The sequence below is a fragment of the Lolium rigidum genome, chromosome 1, assembly GCF_022539505.1.
Source record: "Lolium rigidum isolate FL_2022 chromosome 1, APGP_CSIRO_Lrig_0.1, whole genome shotgun sequence".
Lineage (NCBI taxonomy): Eukaryota > Viridiplantae > Streptophyta > Magnoliopsida > Poales > Poaceae > Lolium > Lolium rigidum.
The window spans coordinates 355,255,067-355,267,968 of NC_061508.1; the positions used below are offsets into that span (position 1 = coordinate 355,255,067).

At 43.3% G+C, this 12,902-nt stretch overlaps 1 protein-coding gene and 1 long non-coding RNA gene across 6 annotated transcripts; both read left to right on the top strand.

Moving 5' to 3' along the window:
- LOC124702334 lies at positions 1-3,955 on the top strand. 5 transcript variants are annotated; one of them, XR_007002425.1, is made up of 5 exons: positions 1-366; positions 439-2,584; positions 2,699-2,760; positions 2,893-3,128; positions 3,420-3,955. It is a non-coding gene; the product is annotated as an uncharacterized LOC124702334 (long non-coding RNA). The 5 variants fall into 5 exon arrangements; XR_007002417.1 differs by having other exon boundaries at positions 1-2,584; positions 2,694-2,760; XR_007002413.1 differs by having other exon boundaries at positions 1-2,584; positions 2,699-2,786.
- Positions 3,956-6,652: 2,697 nt separating this feature from the next.
- Positions 6,653-10,939, top strand: LOC124665499 (ABC transporter G family member 28-like). Its single transcript, XM_047202908.1, has 13 exons — positions 6,653-6,830; positions 6,868-6,975; positions 7,051-7,375; positions 7,467-7,613; positions 7,779-7,813; positions 7,881-7,954; positions 8,043-8,884; positions 8,968-9,264; positions 9,397-9,879; positions 9,980-10,128; positions 10,198-10,487; positions 10,579-10,700; positions 10,783-10,939. The coding sequence occupies exons 1-13, from the start codon at positions 6,653-6,655 to the stop codon at positions 10,937-10,939; spliced, it is 3,207 nt and encodes a 1,068-aa protein (XP_047058864.1).
- The last annotated feature ends 1,963 nt before the right edge of the window (positions 10,940-12,902 follow it).

Here is a 12,902-nt window from a genome sequence, read left to right on the forward strand (position 1 = left end):
TGTCTTCTTTCTTTTCCAAATTTTTCTCTTATGCCAAATACTAGATGTGTGCAATGTATGTTCGGCGGACGACAAGCACAAATCTTTCTGGTTTTCTCTTCATTTGCCTCACATCCGTGCGCTTCTGGTCTCTTCCCATCCATCTCTCTACAACTCACTCGGCATTCGAGGTTGCCGCCGTACGGAATGAAGGATGTGGAGACTTCTGATGGTGGTCATTCTCCCGTCTGATGGCCGTGCCGTGCCCCGGTGGTACCGATATGTCGGTCCTCCAGATCTTCGTGGACAACTGCTCCGGCTTCTACATCAAGAACATGGCCGCTCCGCTGCTCGAGATCGTGGATTCGTCCGCAACTCCGTGTTCAGGTACGAATTTTTCGTTCTCATCTTCTTCAACCTTGCTTGGGGCGACATCTTCTCAGATTGCTGGGTGACCAGCGGCGTGGTGCTGGACAAGGCCATTGTCGCACAGTTCTGTACTGTGGTGGCGTTTTCTCAAGCACCAGGCCAGAGAAATGGATATGTCGGTATATGACACATGTGCAAGACCAGCCTTACTACCTTGAACATGTTTGATGGAATGTACCACAAGTGGTAAGGCTCAGATTTTTTGGTTGCTCCTTTTCTCTATTTTTTTAACTCCTCATCTCTAGATTGGATTTGTGACACACGAGTGTACCCTGAAGCTGCTGAGATGAATGCGATAGATGTTCTCTGAATTATTCTTGGGATCTATTTTTATATAGAGATCCTAGGTACTTTGTCCATGTACAAATGGTGATTTATCAGAATTCGTGGACATTATAAATATAGACTTTTAGTCACATCGGAGGTTTCATTTTTTGGGCTATTTAGGGACTACATGTCACAAGGTGATTGTTTAATGTAGCATGGATTCAAATATGTCTTCCCATGATTTGCAGAGTACAAAATTAGGCTCATATAGGTAGTTATAACCTCTGAAAATTTGAACCTGAATTTACACTATATTTATGTACCTCTGAAGTAAGAAGTAAATTGACATGAAAAGATTCTGATGCTCTAGACATTATAATACAATTCCAATGCAACATTGTAATAGGGTTCCACTTCATCGCCCAAGCGTAAGTATTCAATGGCAAGTACTATTACTTGAAATATTCAGCAAGAGTTGTCATTGATTTCCAACCTTCAAGAACAGGAGGCAATCCTGGAGCAGTAAATTGAACAAATTGAGAGTGTTGATTCGGCTAGAATAATCCTAATCAAAGATCTAAACGAAGCTCTTAGCGAACAGGGCCTTTGCACCTCTTTTAGCATCTTCGGAATGTTCTATCATGAATGCTTATTATCTAGCCCACAAGTAAAAGTTTTTGTTTTGTTTTATTTATTTGTAACTGAGAATAAAGTCAGAAGGGGAAGTTTGTTTGGTTAAATACATGATTGTGTTATGCCATACGTGGTCCTTTTTTCATAACCTCTTACATGTTATCGTCCTTTTTTCATACTGTCATGAACTTGTGATCTTTCCTAGAAAATCTCATGCAAGGTCGTTATTTTCTCTGATGCTTTTTTCTGTTATTGCCCAGCTAGAAGGGGAAGTTTGTCAGGTTAGATACATGATTGTGTTGTGCACTTTATTGGTGTCATCTGCGTCCTCATTATGGTCCGAGCCATTTCTCCGTCTTGTGGTGATCTTGGCACCATTCTAACTTAATGCTGCCTAAGAGCCCCATAAAAGTGGGCATAGCAAGAGTTTTGCTGTGTCAATTACCTGCTTTTTTTACCAACTTACACACGGAAAAATCCCCTACTTCCCTAGGTTTTTTTTCTTTCTATTTATATAAGTACAGCGTAGAAGAAGGCATTATTTGGTATGCTTAAGTCTGGTACTTCAGTATTAAAGGATTATTACAAATCTCCTAACGAGGTTGGTCGATGTGAAATTCACTTTACATTTCCTCTTAGTGAATTCAAATAGGACAAGTAGGCAGTAGGAGCAACCAAGTGTATTAAGTTAGTCGACTTCAATGTGTAGCATCATGGGCCATTTCAATAAGAAGATGGAGAGCTTTTGACACTTACTTTAACTGCATTGGCTTGACATGTTGCCTTGATCCAGGTTAGTGGGATGCCAGTCATACAAGTAAGCTTTGTCTCTGAGACAAGTGGATCATAGCTTCCCTGAGCTTTTCCTCATGCTGATCATTTAATTAATTATTGCATTGTACCATCTGTGGTATGCAAACTAAAAGCTAAAGCAGTTATAGGGGAGTAATCTATGATTTATGTTTGTATTTTGTAGTTTCAGTGCCTTCCTCTATGGTTCTTCATACTCAGATGCTTTGCCTCTTTAGTCCTGGCACCACTTATTTGTTTTGAAGCACATTGTGACGTATTCAGATGCCGTGCAGATTGTTGTCATGAAATGAGTGGGTTTTCTGTTTAGCATTTCTTCATGTTTAGCTGATTGGAATGCTCGTGACTAGCATGCTTCAGGTTTGTTCCCCGCAGCTGGGCCTTGATGGTGGTGATGCTTATATAAGAAGGTTGTTGCAGGCCCTATGCTCGCTTATTATGTATCATCGTCAGGGAGTCTTTTGAGGTAACTCCACTTATTTCTTGAGCTTTTCTTTGTCAGTTTGAACCTACCAGTGCATTTCTCAAAATGTAACTGTTTGTGTGCGTTGCTGAATGTATTCATCTGTGTAAAGTTTAGGTTTCTACTCGGCTAAATATACAAATTAAAGTTGGATCATTTAGCTAGCCTCATCGATAGCGGTATCCACTTCACTCTATTGTTTCATGTATGTTATAACTCACATTTATCTATGTTTTTTTTTTCGAGGAATACATTTATCTATGTCGTGCATCCAGCCAATACATAATGCTTTATGTTCTTTTTATTTTCAGGATACATTTCGCACTCAGAATCCGGGTCATTGGGTTTGCTATGTATCTGCGGCTTATACTGAAACTTCTTGTGATAATGATGGTTGGTGCGTGCACGTATCAGTGCTGCATGTTGGTAGCTAGCTCTGGAACACACATATATTGTATCAGTGGTTAATGCTCGAAGCCTTACGCTAGCTCAATGGTATTCTGCATTGACAGCCTTTTATAATAGGGTTCCACTTCATCGCCTGAGCGTAAGTATTCAATGGCAAGTACTATTACTTGAAATATTCAGCAAGAGTCGTCATTGATTTCCAACCTTCAAGAACAGGAGGCAATCCTGGAGCAGTAAATTGAACAAATTTAGAGTGTTGATTCGGCTAGAATAATCCTAATCACCTCTTTGCATCTTCGGAATGTTCTATCATGAATGCTTATTATCTAGCTCACAAGTAAAAGTTTTTGTTTTGTTTTGTTTATTTGTAACTGAGAATAAAGTCAGAAGGGGAAGTTTGTGTGGTTAAATACATGATTGTGTTATGCAGGGCTGTGTTGCCTTCTCTGGCGCCGCATCGGCGTCGTGGGCTGGAGGACGTTACTTCTGTGTTGGCTGTTTCCTCCAGCGGGGTCAGTTTTTCTGTGGTTGCGCGTGAGTGTGACTGCCGGACTGCTTCTTTGCCTGTTGCCCGTGGCCGTGGCTTCTTTGCCTATTGCTCATCCGGTGTCTCCCCCTATTGCACAGTCTGTGCTTCGCTTTTCCTTGGATGGGTTTGTACCCGTTTCTTCGCCTCTTGAAGCTGATGTGTGGAGGAGACCGGAGATTTGGTTGGACAAGCGGCCCGTCCATCCTATACCTATAACAATATCATTGACAGTAATAGAGGTGGCAGTATTTCAGTTCCCCTTGCTCCTGCTGGTTCATCATTGCCACAATTGTTTGGACCTGGTTCTTCAGATCTTGGTGCCTTTCAAATCCTGGTTTCTTTGGTGTGTACTTCTTTTCAGGGGCTGTCCTGTAATGTGAAGAAGTGCCATTAGTATGTATATTAAGGTTTAGAAAATGAATGGGTTTTGCGTTTCTTTTTAGTGACTGCCCTGTGACGCAAAGAATAGGCATCGAGTATGTATCTTAATGTTTAAAAATGCATGCCGCTTATTTGATCTTCATATGAGGAGCTTGATAGGACAATAGTTTGGCTTCAGGAGAAAATAGACATGGTAGAGTTGGCAGTAGATGTTGTATACCAGTTCTGAGCGTGTACTTCTGGGCCATTGTAACGATTGGTCGGTGCTCAAGGCTTTAGCTTTTGCCGTTACTTATGCAACAACACCCGCCTGTAGATTTTCAACAGAGCACCACTTCGCGTGGTTTTTTGAAAGAACAAAATTGCAAATGATGCATATTTCGTCCCATGTGTGGAACATCAGATTGTCGACGTAGTACGTACTATGAGTATAGATTATTTGTTTTACTAGGCACAATTTATGGTTTCAGAAGGAAGGACTAGAGATCAGAATAAGAACAAAGATGGGTTCTTTATGTTTTATTTGATATATGAATTACTCCATATAAAACCAAAAACATAAACCATTTTAAACTATAGGCTTCAACCCTACGGGCGCGGCGTGCCGCCGCGCCATTGCTTCCTAGTATTTACTGAATTTGTGCATTATATGTAGTAAATATAATTAAGTTGCAGAATTAAAATATATGTGAGCAAAGAGAATTGGTCTAATTACAGGTTCTGTAACAGTTTGATATCAAAGAAGTATGGCAGTAATCACATATATTTACTGAATTTTGTGCCTTCTCTAGTAAATCTAAAGTTTCAGAACTCAAATATATGTGAGCATCTAAAACAGATCTGGTCTAAGTAGGGGTTCAGTAACATATTGGTATCACAGGGGAGGAGGCCGTTTTGGCACATAGGAGCAAATGCTCCCATTATACAAAATAATTAAAAAAATAATTTAAAAAATGACAAAAAATTCTGACATAATTTTTTTGCTGTACATCATGACATTCTATGTTAGTGCACAAGTTTTCGTGGAGAAACAACATTTTATGTGGCGTGTACAAAAAAGACAAAAAAATGTCCTGTACGTAGTCATGTTACATCATCAAAATTTGTCTTTTTTACAGGAGCCACAAATTTTTTTAGTTTTTTTTGAAAACTTGTGTACGAACATAAAATGTGTAGATGTACATGTAAAATTTTATTTTAGAATTTTTTGACACTTCGAAATGTTGATTCACATAATGGGAGCAAATGCTCCTATAAGCCAAAGTGAATATCCCTATCACAGGAGTATACACATGCCACATACATTTGAAGAATTTTTGCCCTACCTAGTAAATCTAATTAAGTTTCAGAAATCAAATATTTTGATTATGGACACCATTGCTATATGTTATATCCAATGAAACGAAGATATGCGACAAATATGATTTCAGGTATCAAAGAACTACACATATATTTCATTAATTTCTGAAACTTGGGTCATACATAATTTTCCAAGTTTTGCATAAAAATATTATTTGTCATTCACATATGTTTCAACTATATTGCTTTGTTTTCAATTTGTTTTAGTTTAATTTTCGAAAAACAATTAATTTTTTATTTATAAGCTAATTCCATAAAATGAACAAGAGATGCTTCAGTATGGCTCCAATTATGTTCCAGAGATCTTTTTTTTAGTTGGAGATACCAAACAGGAGCCAGTATTATATCAACAAAGTACTTATAGCATGCGCCATTGATACTTGAGACATTTGTTTACCAATACTAGTATTATATCAACAAAAGTACCGTTCAGATGGACTAACTACCACCAGAATATTCCCCCAATCTGCACTTTTTTGATGGATTTTAACAAGGATTTCTCAATCCGGGCCATTATAAAAAAGTAGGAGAAAAATAAAACTAGAGAGAATTGGATGATGTAGACATCACACGGGATAGAAGACTGAATTTCAGATCGGACAAAAAATAGCAACCACCTATATCAATCTTCAAATCTGCATCCTCATCAAATTGAAAGAAAACAATTCCTACATCGAGGAAGCGAATCCCAACCTAGCTCGCACATGAACAAGCTGGCGGCCGCCGCCTCGTCTCGTCTTCCTCCGGTGGCTCTTGACGAGGAGGCCGAGGCGCTGCGCTGCATGCAGGTCAAATCTCGAGAGCGATCCCTTGCTCATGCACGGCGCGGCCGTCCTGGTCGTGGCCCTGGGTGGGCACTCGAACCACCATAGTTCTGGCCGCTATCTCGCCGTCCCGCTGCAGTTCGTCGTCTGCCTCGCCGCAAGTCGCGCTCCGCCGCAGCCACCGCTTTTTTCTGGATCGAGATTGAGAGAGATGAGAGAGGGAGTCACGGTGGTGGTGGGCGGGGATGGCCTGATATTATTACTCTGTGGCCCCGTATGTATGTCATGCTGTACCGGCGTAAACAATCAACGTAGGTGCAGCTCGCAGTCAATACCAATAATGAAGTGCATATACACCAAAAGGATACCCGAATCTCCAGGCAAAATCGAACGGAAGCTGAAACACCGGTAGGAACCGGTTCCGCCAGAAAATTCGCTCTCACTTGTGTGGGTCTCCGCCGCATCCTTCGCTGGCACCCCTCCTCCGCGTTTCTCGTGCATGGGGACGGGGATGAGAGCGAGACCTCTGGCTTCCTCTCCCGTTGCCGTACGCGTAGGAAAAGGCATCCCGTCCCGTCCAGATCGATCGATCGATCCCCACTCAATCGGGCAATTGGTGTCGATCGGCCCATGGCCATGGCCATGGCAGCGTCATCGGTGCTGGTCCTTGTCCTCCTCTGCGCCATGGCCGGCGCGGGGTCGGCGAGCCTCACCTCGGCCTTCGAGGACCGCTTCAAGAAACTCACCAACGTATTCGAACCGCGGGTGCGCGGGGATCTCGGCTTCTGCATCAACGACCCGTACGTTAGTTACCTCCCATCTGTCTGTCCATCTTCCTTTGTCAGCCCGCGGGCCGCCGCCAGGGATCTCACCGGTGTTGTGCAGGGACAAGGAGTGGAACAAAACCTTCAAATTCCCCGATGTTGCCTTCATCGTCGACTGCTTGAACGAAGGTTCATGAATCTCTTTGTCCAGCACATCGATCGCCTCAGTGACTGACTGCATGCATGCATGGAATGAATAAACAGGAGACCTGCCGCTACGTGTATGCACCGCTGCCGAGCTCAAGTTCTACTTCGAGAGTCTCACCAGCGGAAAGAAGAACTACGTCAGGCCCAACAAGAACTGCAACCTCACCGCGTGGATCGACGGATGCGAGCCCGGCTGGGCCTGCGCCGCCGACGGAGAATTGGATTACAATGACGCCGTCAACTTCCCGCCTAGGACGGACCTTTGCAGAGGATGCTGTCCGGGATTCTTTTGCCCACACGGGCTCACATGCATGATACCTTGCCCTTTGGGAGGATACTGTCCACAATCCACCCTAAACAAAACAACGGGAGTTTGTGATCCGTAAGTTGAATCATCCTCTTTTTTTTTCTTGACTAGCTCCCTAAATATATATACACATTATTGATTGTTGAAACTGAGCATCTTGGTGAAGATACAACTACCAACCGCCTCCTGGCAAGCCGAATCACACTTGCGGTGGTGCTGACAGATGGTCAGATGTCATGACTACCGACGACGTCTTCTGTCCTGCTGGTTACTACTGTCCAAGCCCTATAACCAAGCTTGATTGTAGTAGTGGGTAATCCTATCTATCTATCTATCTATCTATTTATCTATCTATCTATCTATCTATCTATCTATCTATCTATCTATCTATCTATCTGTCTATCTATCTATCTATCTATCTAATACATTCTCATTTTTCTCCTAGTTGCCTTACAATTAAACAAATTCTTGAGTGCAGGTACTATTGCAGGAAAGGATCAACCTCCCAAACCAGTAAGTTAAGTCAGATCCATTTCCCTTGTTTGTCAAGCTTCAACCTCTAAGCATACTTTTACTGCAGAATGCTTATCCAAGGGCAGTTGTAAACCAAACTCTGCAACCCAGGATATCACAATATTCGGTGCAATGCTAGGGGTAACATATACTAGTCTTATTTCCTACTAATTCTTGTATCGATGTCGAGTCCTAATTTGTAGTAGCTAATATATGCATGTCTCTGTAGGGTGCTCTAAGTTTAGTGTTGTTGATCATCTACAACTTCTCTGATCAACTTCTTACCAACCGAGAGAAAAGGCAAGCCAAATCTAGGGAAGCTGCTGTAAGACATGCACGAGAGACTGTGCAAGCTCGTGAGAGGTGGAAGTCGGCTAAAGATGTAGCCAAGAAGCACGCCGGTAGCCTGCAAAATTCTCTCTCCCGCACATTCTCGCGCAAGAAGACTCTCAGGACGCATGAATCATCGAAAGGAGGTGGCGGCTGTCCAACTGAACCCACAGATGCGGATCCACCAAAAGAAACAGGAGAAATAAACCAAGCAGCAGGCTTCAATAATGTTGAAGCTGTAGGGGAAAAAAAGAAGACCAAAGGGAAACATGCCCACACTCAAAGCCAAATCTTCAAGTATGCATACGGGCAAATCGAAAAGGAGAAGGCACTGGAACTGGAGCTAGAACAGCAGCCGAATAATAACCTTACCTTTTCAGGAGTGATATCCATGGCGACCGATGAAGATATAAGGACAAGACCTAGAATTGAGATTGCTTTCAAGGATCTTACTCTAACCTTGAAGGGGAGTAAGAAGAAGCTCCTAAGGTCTGTGACCGGGAAGCTTATGCCTGGCCGGGTGGCCGCTGTCATGGGCCCGTCAGGTGCGGGGAAGACCACATTCCTTAGTGCTATCGCAGGTAAGGCTACTGGATGCGCGCCATCCGGTATGATACTCATAAATGACAGAGTAGAACCTATCCGTGCATACAAGAAAATCATCGGCTTTGTCCCGCAAGATGACATTGTCCATGGAAACTTGACTGTCCAAGAGAACCTATGGTTTAATGCAAGATGCAGGTATGTACATATATTGCATGCATCTTTTATGGTGATTTATTACTACTCATCACAAGGGACTGAAAATACCTGTTGTGTTCTAGGCTCCCTGCTGAGATGTCACAGGCTGAAAAAGTTCTTGTTGTGGAAAGAGTTATCGAGGCTTTGGGATTGCAACCAGTTCGCGATTCCTTGGTTGGAACTGTTGAGCAGCGTGGCATCTCTGGTGGCCAGCGTAAGCGAGTAAATGTTGGGCTAGAGATGGTCATGGAACCCTCTGTGTTGATTTTAGACGAGCCAACGTCTGGTTTGGACAGTGCTTCATCTCTGCTATTGCTTCGCGCCCTACGCCGGGAAGCTCTTGAAGGTGTCAACATCTCTATGGTGGTCCATCAACCCAGGTACAAGCGTTTTTTCCAACACATTTTGCATGGAAAGCCTCCTATATATATGTATATGCATGCAGCCCTTAGGCATTCTTCATCAGGTTAACTAGTTCATTGACTGAACCGGCCTTCTAAACATGGGTGCAGTTACACATTGTACAACATGTTTGATGATTTGATACTTCTCGCGAAAGGTGGTATGACTGTCTACCACGGGCCCGTGAAGAAAGTGGAGGAGTACTTCCAAGGTCCGGGGATTGTCGTCCCGCATCGTGTCAATCCACCGGACTACTACATAGATATCTTGGAGGGAATCGTGAAGCCAAATACGAATGCAGCAGTCAATGTCAAAGATCTCCCTCTGCGATGGATGCTGCACAACGAATACGAAGTTCCAAGAGATATGTTGCAGAGTGCTTCTGACTCGGGATCGTCGTTTAGGGAAGGAGAGGGGGGTCACACTGGCCCTGAAGCCGAATCCAAAAAATCCGTTGTTAGTGAATTGTGGGGTAATCTCAGGGACATACTTGGGCAGAAAAAGGATGAGTATGATTACAATAAATCTTCTGAAGATTTATCTAACCGGAAAACTCCTGGCATCCTTAGGCAGTACAAGTACTACCTGGGAAGGTACGTAAGTTGTTCTTTCCTTGGAAATTAAGTTGAGATTTTTTCTATTCGAAGTATTCCATTCTTATCAGATGCATGCATCCTTTATTTTCTCCTTCAGATGTGGCAAGCAAAGGCTTCGTGAATCTAGAATACAAGGAGTCGACTTTCTGATTCTGGGCCTTGCTGGTATCTGTTTAGGGACACTGGCTAAAGTGAGCGACGAGACATTTGGAGCACTTGGCTACACATACACTGTCATCGCTGTCTGTAAGTCTGTCTAGTGTTCTTCTACCTTACTGTAAGTTTTCAAGCAAAATAAACTTGTGTTGGCTACAGCCCTTCTGTGCATGATTGGTGCCCTTCGGTCATTCTCCCTGGAGAAGATACACTACTGGAGGGAAAGAGCATCAGGCATGAGCTCTTTGGCATACTTCATGTCTAAAGACACGATCGATCACTTCAACACCATTGTGAAACCTATTGTATACTTGTCCATGTTCTACTTCTTCAACAATCCGAGGTCGTCGATCTGGGAGAACTATGTGATCCTCGTTGCGGTCGTCTACTGCGTGACGGGGATCGGCTACACTTTCGCTATCTTCTTTCAGCCCGGTTCGGCACAGCTGGTATGGAAAAAATTCACATTATAATTACTACTCCGGTAGGTAAGCTAGTTTTCATTATAGTGAAGAAAATGAAGGCATGATTTTGATGCAGTGGTCCGCGTTGCTTCCGGTTGTCCTAACTCTGGTTTCAACCGAGCAGAAGGGCACCGTGTTTGCCAAATTATGCTACACAAAGTGGGCTCTCGAAGCATTCGTGGTCGCAAACGTAGAGAGGTAAAGTACCACTCATTCGGTCATGAATATGTTGTTTTGACTGTTTATCGCAACTCGATCTAACCCATGACTTACAATGCAGGTATTCAGGGGTTTGGATGATCACACGATGTGGTTCCCTAATGCAAACCGGGTATGACATCGACAACAAGATCTGGTGTATAGTCGTCCTCGCGGTGAACGGGATAGTATTCCGGTGTATAGCCTTCTTCTGCATGGTCATCTTCCAAAAGCACTGATCATCTCTTTCTTTTTCCTCCAACCATCAGTATTTGTATCCCATGTATGTGCATGTAAGTGGCTTGGCTGACTAATCTCGTAGAAGATTACGTATGGTTAATATACAATTAGATCGACAGAATTACCACACATGTACTTCAGTAGTAGGTAATTATAACAAGTTCGGTTAAGAATAGATGTACCTTTCATCACGTTTTAACTCCTCTCTCCACTGAATACAACAAAATTATGAGAAATCACATATTCACATTCTCACTTTTTGTAATCTTAGGAGCGACAAGGAATTAACCCTGGTTCACATGGTTGAGACGGTTTCGCCACTCAGATTCACAATACAAAATAAGTTGTCATGGTCGACGAATTTCAAGTTCCACCATGGTTGTTGATGCACGTCATATTATCGAGCCCAGGTCGACGATACCCCACTGGTCTGCTCTGCCTGTAGGATAACCTTGCCAACGAAAACATTGTTGTGTCTAATGTCGAAAACCTATTTTCTGAAAATTCGTTGGATAGATCTGATTAGCTCTGCATGTTTCTCCTTACCTATATTATGTCTCCTCTTATCTTTGAAGAAGTCGAGGAGGAAGAGGAGGGCACGACGGTTCTATTCCACCGCTCAGGTGAGCTCGACACTAGTAGGAAAAAGCCTATAGGGGCACGACTAATGGCAGTGGGGGCCGAGAGGAAGCACGCGACTGCTCTTTTAGCAGCGGCCGAAAAAGCGCACGCGACTAGTTAGCCCGTAATAGCAGCGTGTTGCCGAACTGGCACACGAAAGTGGGGACCACCTTTCCAGATGACATGAAATGTCAGAAGCTGGTGAACCCGGCCACACGCGACAGGTAAGTTGTTAGTGGTGGCGCGCGCAATATTCGCACGCGGTTGATATCCGTTCCCGTACCTAACAAACGCATTACAGTCTACTTTTTGTGAGTGCACACGATGCGTCAATGGCTGCACCGTATAAGACGATAAGGCATAGTGTAAACGCACCAATTTTGATGCTATATATATGCATGTATCCGTCACACTCTCTCAAAACAAAATTTTCACGAAGATTTTCATCTATTGATCGTGGGAAGCTCCTATGGTAGAGCTTTCGAAGATGTCTTATAATTATAGCTCTTTAGCTAGCACTTATAAGACATCTTCGAGGAGCTCGCCTTATGATCAAATCACACACAGCAGGGAGATTAACTAACTATAGGGGTAGGTTTATTGGCAGCGTGCTACAGGAGCGCCACGTGGCTAATAATACCCGCAGCGCACCATACGCACCTGCGCGGCTACTAATACACATAGCGTTCCAGCTCTTGTCGCACGCGTCCGCTTTTACAACGCGCATTTCCCTCGGCCCTCTCCTTTTCCCCTCATTCTATCCTCGAGAGCCAACCCTAACCGCCGCCGACCGCCCGCGCCCGCGCCTGCGTCGCCGTTGACCGCCCGCACCCGCGCCATCTTCCCCGCCAGCGCCCGCGCCGCTGCCGAATGCCCGCGCCCGCTCCATCTTCCCTGCCCGCACCCGCATCGCCACCGAACACCCCCAACCGGTAAATGTGATGTCCATGTAGATTTAATTTGTTGTATATTTAATTTGTTTGCTACTATGTAGATTTAATTTGTTATATATTTGATTTTTTTTCTACTATGTAGATTAAATTTGTTGTATATTTGATTTGTTTGTTACCATGTAGATTTAATTTGTTGTATCTTTGATTTCTTTGCTACTATATGTAGATTTTGTATGATATATTTGTAATGGCTGATGATTAGTTTTTTTGGCAGTGATCATGGGATGGTGTCAGCGAGTTTTGTCATATGCACAAATACAAATCGTGTGCATCGTACTTGGCTCATTGACCCCATCCCTGTGATTTCTATGTCCAATGTAAATATGAGGCCTTATTTGAAGTTAATATTTGTATTCAATAGATTTGTATTCTACAGTATGCTATAATT

Coding starts and splice junctions, on each gene's coding strand:
- LOC124665499 (XM_047202908.1), top strand. CDS start 6,653: ATGGCCATGGCCATGGCAGCGTCATCGGTGCTGGTCCTTGTCCTCCTC. Junction 6,831..6,867: donor CATCAACGACCCGTACGTTA/GTTACCTCCCAT, acceptor TTCCTTTGTCAG/CCCGCGGGCCGCCGCCAGGG. Junction 6,976..7,050: donor CGTCGACTGCTTGAACGAAG/GTTCATGAATCT, acceptor ATGAATAAACAG/GAGACCTGCCGCTACGTGTA.